Consider the following 16,599-nt stretch of genomic DNA (forward strand, 5'->3'; position numbering starts at 1 on the left):
GTAGTAAAAATAATGAGATACATGTTCAAATGTATTCTACTCAATGTAGTAAATACAGTAAGTTAATTATTACAGTAAATATTAGTACCAATAGAAAGAAATATTAGTTGACTAAACAAAGCTATAATGAAGTTTAAAAATCTGGACTTTTTATATTCTTAGATAAATTTTGTTGTTCTTTTTTTATAAATATAACTATATGTTAGAGATTTGAAAGTTGCTCTTGAGGAAATAAATGCTTTTATGCTACTATATTAATTCAATCATAGAGTTAATTGTGTTTTTAAAAGTTATTCTGTTTTCCTTCCCAGATCCAAGTATTTTAGAACATGCTCAAGAGGTGAGCACTTAACAATAGAGGTAAGTAGTCATTAATTTGATTGGATTAAAAGTGCCTGCAGAAAGGCAGAAGGGGCTTTTGGTTGTAAAGAGGGAAAGATCTGGACCCAAATTTAGAATGAACTGTTTATATTTCAATAGTATTCATGTTAGTGAAGATTGAAAGAGTTGGAGCAGTGGGGAAGGAATGAATAGGAAGAAGTTTGCAGAGGATTATGGTTCTGTTTTTCTAATAGCTTTTCCCCCCACCCTACATAAGTCAGGGAGAAGGTACTCTTCTGTCAGTAATAGTGGCTCACTAGGGCAGTGGGTATAATGAGAGATGGTTGGCCTACCCCAGCAGGGAAAGTCCAGAAACAAAGCAGGAAGTTGAGTTTCAGTAACTCCACAGCAGAATCACCGAGTCACTTTTTCTTTTAATGTAAAATATAATAATGGAAACTACCATTTATTCCTTACCTATTGTATAAACTAGCCACTCCACCATACAAATTAAGAATGTCATCACAACTCTGTTGTAAACCGGTGGTGGTCACCCTGTTTCGTGGATGAAAAATGAGAGGCTTAGACAGGTGGAGAAATTGGGCCATATTACACAACCTGTAAGTGGCAAAACCTAAATTCTAGTCCACACTGCCTGGCTCCAAAGCTTGAACACTACTTCATGACCTTCTGTATTAATAAGGAAACGTGTAAGGCAGGAATAAGATATTTAAAAATCACAAACCAATATAAAAATAAGATAAGGATAATAACTTTAACAGTTTTATTCTCTTTTTAGAGAGATTCCTTAATTTTCTAAACCTTTTGAATTCATTGTTTCCTCTCAATCTTTAAACCAAACAGTATTAACAATAAAACACCTTTTCTTTCAGGTGGTTACTTATCAAGTTATTTATATTTAAAATGCAGACATTTTAGTGATATAATAGTAATGACTTTCATTAGGTCACTGACATAATAGTATTAATCACATTATGATCAAACTGTTTACATTCCTATCTCTAGAAAGACATTGTATTTGGGGATAGTAACTACCATTTAGTAGATTTTCAGTAAATAACTATATGAATGAATAAATGAATAAATATAAACATGTTGGGAAATTCTTATTTGGGTATCTTTTAGTCCCCATTCCTTAAATAATTTTCCTTCTTATGACATTTGTTCTGAAGTCAAGTGAAGTGGAATATTCTGGTAGCATGGACTGAAAATACTTGTATGAAATACTCATTTCAGATGAAACTTTTAGTTCTGATTTATGTAGAAAATTGCTTAATTCTCTTGTTTGATTTTCATTCATAGAAAGTCATAAATTAAAATAGTATATGCTTGCCTTGGCCATTTTGTAGGACTGTTGAATATATCAAATGAAATGATGTATTAAAAAGGCATTTGAATTAAATATCTTACAAATACAAAGATATATTATTTTTAAGTGAAAAAAGTAACATAATTTCTTGTGAGATGTATACCTAAGACAAATATTCCTCCTAACACTTACTTTTTTGTCCTTTCAGTTTGAGAATCTAGTAGAAAGTGATGAAGTAAGTATTTCCATAAGAGTACAAAACTTGTATTTTTCTCATTGATCATCTCATTAGTTCTAACAATTATGTTTACAATTTTTATTTTTGTTTTAGAATTTTTATTTTCTAGTTTTTATTTTTACTTTTTAGTTCTTTATTATTTCCTTGTTTTACTAATTTATATTAGAAAATAATTCCAAATACTAAGATACACTATACACACACATAGGTTTAAAGCATTATACAGAAACCCGAGGAACTTCAGAAAGTTTACTTCTAATATTTCTAACCTCTTGATTAGGTAGGTAAAATACTTCACAATCCAGAGTAGACCCATTGTTTTCTTGTTGTTGCTGTTGTTTTCTTTTTAAGAGACAAGATCTCGGTATGTTGCCCAGACTGGACTAAAACTCCTGGGCTTGAGCAGTCCTCCTGCTTCAGCTGAGTAGCTGGGACCATCGGTGTGTACCACTTCACCCAGCTTTGGAGTAGGCCCATTCTTCATAGTTTTCATAGATTCTGATGTCAGATTTTATACATATTTATTCTACAGTTTCTGACTTTAGCTATCATCTCTTTTATCAGTTATTCTTTATGTTAATTTTCTACATTTCATCTCATAAAACTCAACAAGTTTTAAGATGCTTCTCAAATACAGAAGTGTTAAAAATATGAAGGGAGTGCATTTTATAATCAGCAAAATGTGGTGTATATTTCAACATTTGATCTTAGTCAAAAGGCTAAGAAGCATTTCTTATGCATTGGTATAGTTAGAACTTTAGTTTGTATGCTAATTTGCAACTTCACTAAATTAATTGTGTACGTTTCTGCAAATTACTTAACCTCCCTGGGTCTACTTTCTACATCTTGAAAATTGGTTAGTCTAGAAGAACACTGCAAGTTGACACTTTGTCATTTTTGTTTTCTAGGGAAAGAAGAAAATGTGTTAATCTTTTCCTTTAAAAATGTATTATTTAGTCCAGCCTTTCTCGAGTATGTATAGAATACTAGTCTTAGAATGTAAGTTAGCATGTAAAAGGTTCTGAGATAAACTATTGTTAAACTGAATTACTTAAACTTGTTCAACTCAGCTATTCTCAAATTAATGTGGGTAAAAATCCTTTTTTAAAATAATAATACATATTTTTCATCTGATAGGACACATTTTGGAAACTATTTTAGCCGTTTGTTCTCCCAGTAAAATATCATTCCATTTCATAGAACTAACTTCTTTTCCTTTGCAAAGGTCGCTTTTGTTTTCATGTCCTTCTCTTTAAAAGTTTAAGCAAACACTGGACATGATATTTTTAAAGCATCTGACAAGTGTTAAAAGTAAGCGTTCTTTCAGCCTCCATTAGAATTCATCCCAGCTTCATAACACTTTTCAAGAGAACTAGTGATTCCGTGTATTTTCCCAAGATGCTTTTTGTTTGGTTGGCTGAGGATTTTTTTGTTTACTTTTGTTTTTGCTAACCCCTCTTCTCCTCTCTCATTTACTTCATATTTTGTGTTTGGTTTAGTTGAATGTCATCCTGTTTTGTAGTGCTACTTTCTAAACTAATGTGGACCGTTTGGATTTTTATTCCTGCTATTATATTTTAACTTTCAGATATGAATAGTTTAAATGTGTAAGAAGTAGGCATAAACCTGAAAAAATCCTGAAAATAGTTATACTTTGCTTTGGAGGAAAAAACTACAGATAATTTCATAACCTTGTGAAAGAAAACAAAAAGTTGATTCTCATTATTGTAATTATGTTTGATTAAGTTGCTGTAAATGCTAAATTAGTGAATGCTGAAGCATTACTGCAGGGGAAATACAGGGTTAGGTTCCTGCAAGCCTCTGATCACAACGTGTTCATCAACCAATCAGTATATAGCCTCATTCGATGTATGTTTCTGTGTAAGATACCATATTAAACATATATTATTGATTCATTAACTTTGAACTCGCAGCCAGTAGCACAAACTCATGCTTGTATGAAGCTTACCTAACACACATATTTTCCCCATAATGCACATCATAGCTTTCTTGGCCTTTAGGAACACTAGAATACTTAGTATTACTGGAATACTTAGTATTCTACACTTGGAGGCCATTTTAAACAGAAATCACCAGCCAAAAAGCACAAAAATGCAAACAATGTGGCACTAAATAGACTGTAAAAAAGATACTTGTTTATAGCATGAGAGCTGAAACAAGAAAGCAGAGTGTCTGTTGCCCTGTTCTACTTCATCTGGGAATGTGCATTGCTGAGCAACTCAAAATTTTTACTGCTCCCTGCCTGTCCTTGAATAACCTAGAAAGCTCAAAGAGTATTGATTTTGTGGTTACAAGTAAATTTTCCAAGTAGGCAAATTTGCAAATACAGAAACTACAAAAAAATGAGGATCAACTGTTAATATAAATGAGAACATAGAGAATATGTTGTCTAATACTATCCTGACTCCAGTTCATTTGGTAGGTAACAAATATTTGTTTAAAAAAATTAAGAAATGTCCAGCAAATGATTTTATGTAATTAAGCTAGATAGTAAACTAAATTTTGCTATGGAGAAGTAGCAAACTTTTAAAACTTTTTGTTTCAAGTATTTTTAATAGTGAAATATATTTAATAGTGAAATGTATTTACTCTGATGAAAATGGGTAAGTTGAAAGTATTTAGACTGAATAAAAATTGTATTGATTACTTTAAATAGAATTTAGCTAATTTATTTTAATTGTTTAATTAATTTTTGTACAGGGGGAGAGCCCAGGAAGCAGTCATAGGTAAGGCTTTGTTAAAAAAAAAAAAAAAAAACTTCTATGCGAACTGTAAGAAAACTCTCTTAAGAAGTCATGCTTTATCATTTGCTTGCTTTGAGACGTTAAACAGTTTACATTTCAGAACTTTTAGTTTTTTCTTTCTATAAGATTGAGACAAATATATCTCAAAAGGACTGTTTTGAATATTAAATAATTTAATGTAAGTGCCTAGATGCTTTCCTGTTGTACCTGTTATATGTTTTTTAGTTTTCTTAAAACCATTAGTATTGATAAGTACATTTCTTTTAAATTTTTTAACTTTATTACCCCTTTCCTTCTTTATGCATTCTAAAACTTGTTCTTCTAAATTTTTTCACATCTTTTAATAGTAACTAAAACCTTGTACTATAATTATTTAAGCAGCTTTTAAATATTTTATTAAAATTGCATGTATTACTTAAGTATCTTTAAGTCAAAAGAGCGTTCTTAATTTCAAGAGAATATTTTCATATACAGTGTTACATTATAAACATATAATCCTTACTTTTTTTAGTTTAGCAAACATTTATTAAGCAACTGTCATGTGCCAAGCACCGTGCTAGACACTGGGATTTTAAAAATCAGACATAGTCTCTCCATTAGAAGAAAGAACATCCTGTTCTGGGAGATAGATTCTCGAGATGACTAATTTCAATATGAGGTAGGGAAAGCAATTAAATAGTGATTATAGAACATTCTAGGGAACCGTAGAGAAGAGGCTGTTGGTACAAAACAGCTTCTTGACTGGAGAGATAAATCCAAGAAGACATTTTTAAGGGGATAACATCTGGTGTTGATTGTTGAAGGGTTGGTTAGTGCTAAGTATCCAGGCAGAGCAGGAGGACATTCCAGACAGAAGAAATTGCATAAGCAAAGTGAGAGAACTGATTGTAAAGGGGCACAAGAAAAGTATGTGAAGTGATGGAAATGTCACATATCTTGCTTCCAGTGGAAGTTACATGAGTGTATACAAGTATTAAAACTTTATGAACTGAACACTTAAAATCTGTATTTCATTTTATTTCAGTTATATTTCAAAGAAAAAATTTTAAAGCCCTAATATATAACTAGGGCTAGCAGAAGTTAGAGCTGGAGGGATGGAAGTAGGAGATGATACCTATAAATGGCTAGTTAACCATGATAGTTACCAAGATCACCTAACTGAGGTGGGGGTCTGGGGAGAGGTGGAGCATGGTGAGAGAGCAGTGATCTGAGGATTGACTAGGCGGACACTAGAAGAGGATTCTGAAGATGACCAGGAAGTAGTAGGCAAAAAGAAGAATCAGGAGAGCTTGGGAAGCCAAGGGAGGGGAGACAGACAGATGGGAATGGTTAACACTGTCCCATGAAACTGAGGTAGTAAGATAAGGACTTAAAATTGTCTACTGTATTTGGCAACATAGAATCCACTGATTACCTTTGCTAGAGTTATTGGAGTGATGGGAGCAGAGGTAGACTGCAGCGAGTTGACAAGTGAATGGGAGGTAAGGACATGAAGGCAAGAGAGGAACAGTAGTTGTAGTAAGAACAAGAGCTACACTACCTGGGGTTCAGATTCTAGCTTTGCCACATACTATAGGACTTACTTAGCCATACTCTTCATCTGTCTTCCTCTCACTTCCCTCATATGTATAATCCTTATAGCTACCTTGGAGGGTTGTTGTGAAGATTACAATTTGTTAATATATGTGAAACATTTAGAAGAGAGCCAGGCACATAGTAAGTGCTAGATGTGCTGACTATTGATATACATTTAATTTCAGGACTTGGCTGAAAGAAAGAGGGAGCAGTAGCTTGAGATAGATACAGGTCAAATGGAGGTTTTTTTCTTAGTTCCTCCCTCCCTCCCCCCTCCCTCCTTCATTTCCTCCTTTCCTTCCTTCCCATGGAAGAGAGGTGCAAACAGACAAAAGGAATAGGTTAAAGGTGAAAGAGAGGTACTAATTGATAGAACAAGGTCCCAGATAATTCTCTGGAGTGGGTCAGGAGAGATGGGCTCAATGGTGAATGAATCAAGAATGTAAATGTAGTAGGTGATTCTGAACAAGTTAAGAACATTCCTCTTTAGAGGATGGTGAGGAGAATAGGAAGGATATATGTAAGTAAGTGGGGGTTGTCACAAAGTTGGGGTGATTCATGGTTGATACTCCTCATTTCTTAAAGTGGAGTGAAATTGCCTTTTAGGAGAAAAAAAGTATGAATAAGGAACTTGAGTATGTGAAGATTTTTAATTTGGTAGTATAGGATATGTGAAGGAGTTGCCACATGTATGTAAAAGGACTACTGCTGAGGGCCGAGTGCCAAATTGATGTCAGTTTTCTCTAGCAGCCTGAAACAGAAAGGGCTGATCATGGAAATGACCCAGGGTCAGAATGTGAGTAAACTGAGTGAATATGGAATAACGATAGGAGTGCAAGAAGGTGAGTATGTTGGTAAGAAAGTAGTTCAGATCTGCTGAGTATGTTGGTAAGAAAGTAGTTCAGATCTGCCTTGGTGTCCATCTTGGTTGTAAGTAAAGCAAGGCCAGAAGATGATTGGGATAGACAGACTGGAAGAAAAGGGAAGGATGAAGGGCCTGGGGAAGCCAGAGGGATTTAGGAGGATTAAGAAGAGTTCCAGAATGGTATGAGGGCTGAGATCAGGGTGTAATAGTATACCAACGTTTATATTTTATGATGAGCATTTTGGGATATGGTTTAGGGTATATACCCATAGGTCAGATGGCTGAAGCAGAGCCAGATGAAGGTAAATAAAATCCGTATTTCTTAAAAGGTGGCTGTAATGCTTTAAAAACTATTCTGATATTGTATCAACTTACCAATTTATATACTAGAATAATAGCAAATGTTAGAATGTATACTTTTTACTCTTAACAATTGAAGTTGTAGCAAATTGCTTTAACATTTTTAACAGCAAAATTTGAGAATTTCACTGGCTTTTTGAGTGTTTTATTTGGACTCAGACTCATCAGAAGTTTTTGTTTTTTCTTTTTCTCCTCCTCCTTTTTTTCTCTAGGCCTCTTACTGAGGAAGAAATTGTTGACCTAAGAGAAAGGCATTATGATTCCATTGCCGAAAAACAAAAAGATCTTGATAAGAAAATTCAAAAAGAGGTAAATAGTCTTTTAAATTGCTTAAGTACATGTTATCATAAAGGAGAGAGTTGTCATTAGATAATATGTTGTGTAGAGTCATTGAACCTATATTTAGATATATACAGATGAATATGATTTAAAAGTTAAAAAATCATTCCAGCCTATTATAATTTCTTTTGAGTTTGGCTTAATTTATCAGAAATCATATGCTGCCAAAAAATGGAGATAGTACATTCTTTTAAAAACAACTTCTTAATTCACAAAGTAGGAACTCTGGCAAGAATATGCACCTTGGTATTTAAAACCAACTTTTAGAGCAGGCTCAGACCTGTAATCCCAGCACGTTGAGTGGCCGAGGCAGGTGCACTGCTTGAGCCCAAGAAGTGGAGACCAGCCTGAGCAACATGGCGAAGCCCCATCTCTACAAAAAATACAATATTAGCTTGGTATGGGGGTGCACGCCTGTGGTCCCAGCTACTTGGGAGGCTGAGGTGGGAGGATTGCTTGAGCCAGAGAGGTCAAGGCTGCAGTGAGCCTAGATCATGCCATTGCACTCCAGCCTGGGCAACAGAGTGAGACCCTGTCTCAAAAAGGAAACAACAACAAAAAGCAAATTTAAAAAAAATTACCCTGTTTCACAATAAGTGGTTTTTTGAAGAGTTTTTTGTCTTGGTGGGTGTATTCTCAGAGAACTAATAATAAGTACTGATAATCATAAATGTTAAAGTTATTTAATGTGTTTATGGAAATGGCCTATAATTATTGTTTTGTACCCACTGAACTAAATGGAATTATTCACATTCCACTGCACATTTAAAAATTTTCTGTTTAAGACCGGGCATGGTGGCCATAGTTCCAGCACTTTGGGAGACTGAGGTGGACAGATCACTTAAGGCCGGGAATTTGAGACCAGCCTGGGCAGCATGGTGAAAATCCATCTCTAAAAAAAAGTACAAAAATTAGCCGGGCATGGTAGCATGCACCTGTAATCCCAGGTACTAAAGAGGCTGAAGTGGGAAGATTGCTTGAGCCCAGGATCCTCAAGGCTATGGGAGGTCGAAGGGGAGCCACTACACTCCAGCCTGGGTGACAGAGCAAGACCCTGTCTCAGAAAAAAAATTAATACACACACACATACATACACACATATACATATATTTGTCTGTTTAAAGTGGGTATGGTGGCTCACACCTGTAGTCCCAGCACTTTGGAGGCCAAGATGGGCAGATTACTTGAGTCTAGGAGTTAAAAACCAGCCTGAGCAACTTGGCAAGGCCTCATCTCTGCAAGAAATACAAAAATTCACCTGGGGTGGTGGTGCACACCTGTAGTCCCAGCTACTCTGGAGGCTGAGGTGGGAGAATGGCTTGAGCCCAGGAGGTCAAGGCTGCAGTGTTGGTGCCATGGTACTCCAGCCTGGGTGACAGAATAACACCGTCTCAAAAAGAAAAGTATGTTTAGGACCAATTAGTGATTTCCAAAGCATTAACGTAAGCTGTACAGTAGCTGTTAATAGTCTAAAGAAAAAAATTTGTGTTGAAATTTGATTTTCAAGTTAACTTTAACATGCAATAGATACTACTAAAGCAGTTTGTGTGCTCTTATGAATGGCAAGAACTTACATTTGAAAGTAATTTTTTAATAGTTTGATAGTAATAAAATTAAGGAGACATGTGCATTGATGTTAATTAGATGACAAGACATGAATTTTGTGAAAGCTGAGTTCACTTTGGTCAACAGTGATGTAATTGATCTTAAAGGTACTGGATTTATGAGGGCCAAAACTGTCAAACTAGTGAGGGTGATAGGTGTTGGAATGATTGTTTAAAATGAAGATCACTGCATATTCTAAAGAAATACTTTATGCAGAGTAGATGCTACTGCTTCATGACTCAATTTCTAAAGAATCCTGTAATGTGTTTTATATCCTTTGGGCTATTTTGTAAAAGAAGAAATTTAAACAAACAATTGCAAACATTTCAATTCTGTTATGCTTTGTAGAGATCAATTATTTTTTAATAATTTATTTTTTGTTTTATAAATAGAAGCATTTTATTTTTAGAGCAGTTAGACAGGTTCTGATTTTTGTTAATCCTTATTGTTTTGTTCATGTACAGTTAGCCTTACAAGAAGAGAAGTTAAGACTAGAAGAAGAAGCTTTATACGCTGCACAGCGTGAAGCAGCCAGGGCAGCAAAGCAGCGAAAGCTCTTGGAGGTGAGGGGAAAAGACCCCAGCATATATTAGGGTTGCTTTTCTCCTTATTTGCTCTAACAAATCTTAGTTGGGACTTTTTTTTTCCTATTCTCAAGGACTTCTTGTTTAAAAATGAATGTAATTATAGCCAACAGACACATGAAAAAATGCTCATCATCACTGGCCATCAGAGAAATGCAAATCAAAACCACAATGAGATACCATCTCACACCAGTTAGAATGGCGATCATTAAAAAGTCAGGAAACAACAGGTGCTGGAGAGGATGTGGAGAAATAGGAACACTTTTACACTGTTGGTGGGATTGTAAACTAGTTCAACCATTATGGAAACAGTATGGCGATTCCTCAAGGATCTAGAACTAGATGTACCATATGACCCAGCCATCCCATTACTGGGTATATACCCAAAGGATTATAAATTATGCTGCTATAAAGACACATGCACACGTATGTTTATTGCAGCACTATTCACAATAGCAAAGACTTGGAATCAACCCAAATGTCCATCAGTGACAGATTGGATTAAGAAAATGTGGCACATATACACCATGGAATACTATGCAGCCATCAAAAAGGATGAGTTTGTGTCCTTTGTAGGGACATGGATGCAGCTGGAAACCATCATTCTTAGCAAACTATCACAAGAACAGAAAACCAAACACCACATGTTCTCACTCATAGGTGGGAACTGAACAATGAGATCACTTGGACTCAGGAAGGGGAACATCACACACCGGGGCCTATCGTGGGGAGGGGGGTGGGGGGAGGGATTGCATTGGGAGTTATACCTGATGTAAATGACGAGTTGATGGGTGCAGCACACCAACATGGCACAAGTATACATATGTAACAAACCTGCACGTTATGCACATGTACCCTAATAATAAATAAATTTAAAAAAAAAATAAAATGAAATAAAAAAATAAAATAAATAAAAATGAATGTATTTACTCATATATTCTTAAGAATTTTCAAGGCAAATTAGTCAGTCTTTAACAGCTAGAAATAATATCAGATTACATGCTTGATACTCAGTGCTATTTAGCTTTAGATTAGCAAATGCTGATTCCTGTTTATCCTAAAGATGAATTTTAGTGCTATAAAACTCAGTATTCTTTTGGAAAAATTAAATATACTCTTAGAGGGAAAGTGTTGCCAAACTAGCCTTTAAATATAATTGGCAAAGCATTTTGTTTTGTGAGGGTTTTTTTTTTTAACAGTTTCTTAAATTACCAGAATTTATTTTATTCCCTGGAACTGGATAAACTGTGCTGTTTTGCCCCATAAGGTTATTATTTGCTTGTCATCTTTATTCTTGGGAGATTGGGAGTTTGGGTCTTGAGAAATAACTTGGTATATTATCAGGGAAGGCAGCAGATTTACCGTATCTTACCATGCTGCATTACCATAATGTCTGGCAACTATAAGTAACATTTATGGAACCCTAACTGTCAGGAGGAGCAATGTTTTACCTTATTTAATCCTCACAACAGTCTTACGAGATAGTATTTTTAATCCCTGTTTTACAAATGAGAAAACTGAGAGTAGGATATGTTTTGTAACTTGCTTGAGATCCTACAGTTAATAAGGGCCAGAGCCAAAGTTCAAGCACAACAGTGCTTAGCCGGTATCCTTAATATCTTCCTCCATATTTTGCCTGTTTGGATTCACCTCTGTAGTGTTAATTGAAGTAGTATAAAGATCATGGCACATTGTAAAACTTAGAGAAACTGAAATATCATGTGTATCCTATTGTTACATGATTTCTGTGTGAACTGTGTCCTTCCCCTCTCCTTCCCCTCATTTTTTTTTTCTCTCTCTCTGCTGTTTTAGCAGATTATATGAAGGAATATCTTTGCTTTTTAAGTCAGTTCTAAATAATGAACAAGTTTTTAACTTTTACCTTCTACTAAGAAAAGTATTTTTCTGGTTATCATATAGACACTCTTTTTACTGTAACAGATGATCTACTGCTTCCCTTTTAAAGACAAAGCATTCCATATACAGCATCCATATGGGTGATTTCCAGGGTTCTCTGAGTTTTTCCTACCCTGGTTTAAATATTTGATATAGGAACACATTACAGTCTATACAGTACATACTGACACACAGACATACACAGACACCCACCAGTCATTTGATTTTCATAGTAACCCTGAGCTTGCTAGAGCAGTAATATAGCTATCTGTATTTTATAGATGAAGGAACAGTAGGTAAAGGCCATGCCAGGGATACATAGCTAATAGCCATCAGAGCGACAACTCTGACATTTCTTCTAAATCTTAGTCAATTGCTTTTATTATTTCTGAGTCAACTCAGCCAGATCTTATAAATCTGTTGTTTTATTGCTACTTATTTCACCCAGAATAGAACTTCATGTATTGTTTTAACTATTCCTTTTCTGCTCCTCATTTTTCCAGTAGGTTGAAAGTTCTTGGGTATACTAAGAATGTTAAGAATATCAATACATATCTGTTAAAATAAGGAAAAATATGTCAACAGAATAACTTTTTTTTTTTTTAGACTAGAAAAAAATACTTTTTGGTATTGCATGAGTGGTTTTAAAATACATAATTTTACAACAGAGTGATTTTTTTTTATTACATTATGTTTCCAAAGCAAGAAAGGCAGAGAATTGTGCAGCAATATCATCCTTCCAACAATGGAGAATATCAAAGGTAAATAATGAAACATATGCCTCCTTCCCTTTGTGGTAGAACATTTTATTGCTACGTAGAGCATTGTTCACCTCGAGATGTGTATATACGTATTCATGTTTATGTGTTCCCTAAAAATTATTCCATCTAAAAGACATTGCCTTGGAAGAATACTGAGAGCATTTAAGTTGAAACATGATTATTATTCATTTAAACTGACTTTGTTGCATTTTTAAGAGTGGTCTCATTTCCCATATAGATGTAATACCATAGCTGAATGTCTTTGGGTGAGTTATTTATACCTTAGTTGTTTGTGTTTTCTTTAGTCCCTCTCTTTCTTACAATAAAGTTTATGTGTGGTCATTTTTTGGAAGAGAGATTTCAGCGTCACATTTCCACAAGTATCACTACTTGTTCAAAGAATTTTGTTCATGCTTCATTATTGTAAAGTTAGACTTATGGCTAAGCTTTGGAGATTGGATTTCAGGATTAACCAAAATCTTCTTATTTTCAGTTTCATGCTAGTATTAAGAAAATTAAGAACTCTTTTCATTAGGTTATTCTAATTGTGTAGCAGTTATGAATTTGTATGACATAGGTCTTCAAGCCAAAATGCCATCATTAGCTTAAATATTTGTTATATTGCATCTACCATGAATATATTAAAAAATTATTTCATTTTTATTACAGTTCAGGACCAGAAGATGACTTTGAATCTTGTTTGAGAAATATAAAGTCACAGTATGAAGTTTTTCGAAGTAGTAGTAAGTTTTTTAAAGTATTTTCTGTACTTTTTTTTATGCCACAGTAAACAGATAAGTAGAGATTCTGGCTGTGTTTCTGTAGAATAACTTTCTGTTCTTAAATTTGTAATTCCCAGATAAGTCAGTTTCCTAGGTAGTCATTAATTATACAACCTCACCTTTTCTTTTTAAAAAGAAGTTGGAACAAAGAAAAATCTCAGACTGTTTCTGTAGATCCATATAGGGAGTCAAGCACTCCTTTTGCCATTTCTACCGTGATCCTAACCCTTCCCTTTCCAAAATAAAAGAAAGGAAAGATGGGAGGAAGTAATAGAAAAGTGTACTTGTTTTTTACTTATTACAAATTGACTTATAAGATTAAAATATTTCCTCAAGTTTCAAAAGCAAAACCTCATATGCTTCCCAATAGTGGAAGCATAGTATAGTAGTGGGTCTTTTTGAAAATATAGGTTGCTTTTTGTTTTATCTTTCTTGTTCATCGTTTTTTCGTGCCCCTTTGTAATTGACTGTTAAAAATATTATCTAGAGTTCACCATATTTGAAAAGCTTATAATCACTTAAATTTGCATGTTTGCTATGCTTAGATGGCAAAAAAAAGAGAGAAAAGTTTCTTTATACTGTTCCTAACAGAAACTTACCAATAAAATGATTTCCAGAATTATTTCTTATGAAGCTAAAAGTAATAATAATAATATTTAGAGAGAGATAATTGTTACAAAATAAAATGGCTGTTGTGGTAGAAGAGTAGATGAGAGTATTCAGTTGTATTTCGTGTATACTCTAGGACTCTCATCAGATGCTACAGTTTTGACACCAAATACAGAAAGCAGTTGTGATTTAATGACCAAAACTAAATCAACTAGTGGAAATGACGACAGCACATCCTTAGATCTAGAGTGGGAAGATGAAGAAGGTATTTTATAATTCACAATTTTACCTGAAAAATTTAACGTAATCTGTGTTGATTTATATAAATCTACCTTGGTCTTTATTTAAATGGAAATAAATTCAAGCCCTTGAAAAATCATATAAACACTTTTTAGACTGTTATTGGTGATTATCACTGTTGATAAAAATGTTTAGAAAATTCCTTAATTTTTAATGTTCCTTTAGATTTAGAAAATAAATGTTAATTTCTTTAAGGTTTTGTAATCCAAGCCCATGACATTACTCCGTACGAATGATTACTACCCCCTTGTGGACATTCTAAAGCCAGAAGTTAAATATAACTTCTCTTAGAAATAAATCCACAGAAACAAATTCACCAGATACAAATCTACAAAATTATATTAGTATCTAGCTCATATTTTTATCATATCTATAGAAATAACTTGTGTTACTGGGTTGAGTCCTGGTGATTTTTCAGGAGTGACAGACAACGGTGATACAGATTTAAATGTTCTTTTATGGTGGGATCTGATCTTTAAGGTCAAAAAAGAAAATCATTAAATGTGTCTAGGAATATTACAATCTCTTTGCGAATCCTAGATTTTAATTCAATTACCAACGTTGATTCTGTACTTACAGATTCAAACTTCTTTTCTGTCCTCTCTCCCTTCCTTCTGCCAGTAAAATGCCATTCTTTTTTTCTTTCAAGATTATTGACACTTTCACTTTACCAATTTCATTTTGTTTCGAATTAGATCTAGAACAGTTTCCCATAGAAACGTCTCTCCTCTGTTTGGTAGAGTCGGAAGAGCATAAGACCACAGACTTTGGAGCCAGACTGAATGGATTAAAATTCTTGCTTCACCACTTTTTAGCTGTGTGACATTACCCAAATCACTTAGCCTTTCTGTCCCGGTTAGCTGAACTACAGAATGAGAATAATGATAGTACTGTGCTCCATAGAGTTGTTGGGGATTAAATCAGTTAATATCTGTGACATGTATATAACATTAACTGGAACCTAGTAAATGCTGGAAAAGTACATGTTATCATTAGAGTGACTGTCATTCTCTGGGATATGAAATTATGTGGGTAGGAAAGGACTTTGGCAGACATACTAACTTGGCCATATAAGACTAACAGCAATTGAAGTCCTCCATCCATTCTGTTTTATTTGTGACTCTTCAGGAATTTCATCCTATCAGATAATAAATGATACATCAAAACTGCCCTTTGGTGACTGTTAATATTTATTTTTATCTGAGGCATACTTCAGGGTTAGACCCCAACAATTTCCCTTAAGAAGACCTCCATGGGACTGGGTCTTTAATTCACACATCAAGTCTGATAGTTAAATAAAAACTATATTGCTAAACTTGAAGTTTTTAAATATAGCTTTATTATCTGTTCTGAGATTTCTAAAAACTCTGTTCAAATCATAGGAATGAATAGAATGCTTCCAGTGAGAGAACGTTCCAAAACAGAGGAAGACATTCTACGGGCAGCACTTAAGTATAGCAACAAGAAGACTGGAAGTAATCCTACATCAGCCTCTGATGATTCCAATGGGCTGGAGTGGGAGAATGATTTTGTTAGTGCCGAAATGGATGATAATGGAAATTCCGAGTATTCTGGATTTGTAAATCCTGTATTAGAACTGTCTGATTCTGGCATAAGGCATTCTGACACAGATCAACAGACTCGATAGGGTAAATTGTGTGACCTTGTTTATCAGTTATGACCAAATGTTAAAAGCCAACTAGAATGTATAAGTGATTGTGCTGAGCCTTTCTGTAAGGGAGATGTGTAAGAAACCATGTTGTAAATGTTTATTTTATTAGAAAGGAGTAGGGATGATAGGATCTGAATTGATACAGAATTAAGTGCAATTTCATCATCTGCCTTCTGCTTTTCAAGACCAATTTAATGGTCCTGTCATGTTACCAATTAAATTTACTTTAAGTCTTTTCTTTATAGCATTTCTGTTTACTATGGTAGATTTCCACTCTCCATTTTTTTAATTAATTTTCCTTTGAATGATTTATGAAGCCTATTCATTGTCTTTAACTATGAAAACATTAAGACTTTTTTTGTTAATTCTCAGCAGATGTGAAGGAAGCATAAGGAGGGATTGTCAGATTCAGATTTAGAATAGTGTTCCCTTTTCCAGCATTATTTCTATGACTTCTTTGGATTTTATTATCTAATAGTCAGTACAGTTGATTTGAGTAGATGACTCTAAGAAATGCAGAAATATCAGCATTACATGTCCTTATTTACATGTCCTAGTATAATGTTGATTCAATCTGAACAAAAGATAATATAAAAA

At 34.2% G+C, this 16,599-nt stretch overlaps 1 protein-coding gene across 3 annotated transcripts in view; it reads left to right on the forward strand.

Moving 5' to 3' along the window:
* AP1AR (adaptor related protein complex 1 associated regulatory protein) overlaps window positions 1-16,599 on the forward strand; it is a 39,239-nt gene extending 22,640 nt beyond the window's left edge. The window contains 9 exon segments of one of the 3 annotated variants that reach the window (NM_001193936.2): window positions 312-360; window positions 1,860-1,886; window positions 4,611-4,636; window positions 7,667-7,763; window positions 9,863-9,961; window positions 12,581-12,639; window positions 13,309-13,382; window positions 14,167-14,295; window positions 15,713-16,402. In NM_001193936.2, coding sequence (NP_001180865.1) covers window positions 312-360; window positions 1,860-1,886; window positions 4,611-4,636; window positions 7,667-7,763; window positions 9,863-9,961; window positions 12,581-12,639; window positions 13,309-13,382; window positions 14,167-14,295; window positions 15,713-15,978 — 826 coding nt within the window. In that variant the 3' untranslated portion in view covers window positions 15,979-16,402. 3 annotated transcript variants of the gene reach the window in all.

The sequence above is a fragment of the Macaca mulatta genome, chromosome 5, assembly GCF_049350105.2.
Source record: "Macaca mulatta isolate MMU2019108-1 chromosome 5, T2T-MMU8v2.0, whole genome shotgun sequence".
Lineage (NCBI taxonomy): Eukaryota > Metazoa > Chordata > Mammalia > Primates > Cercopithecidae > Macaca > Macaca mulatta.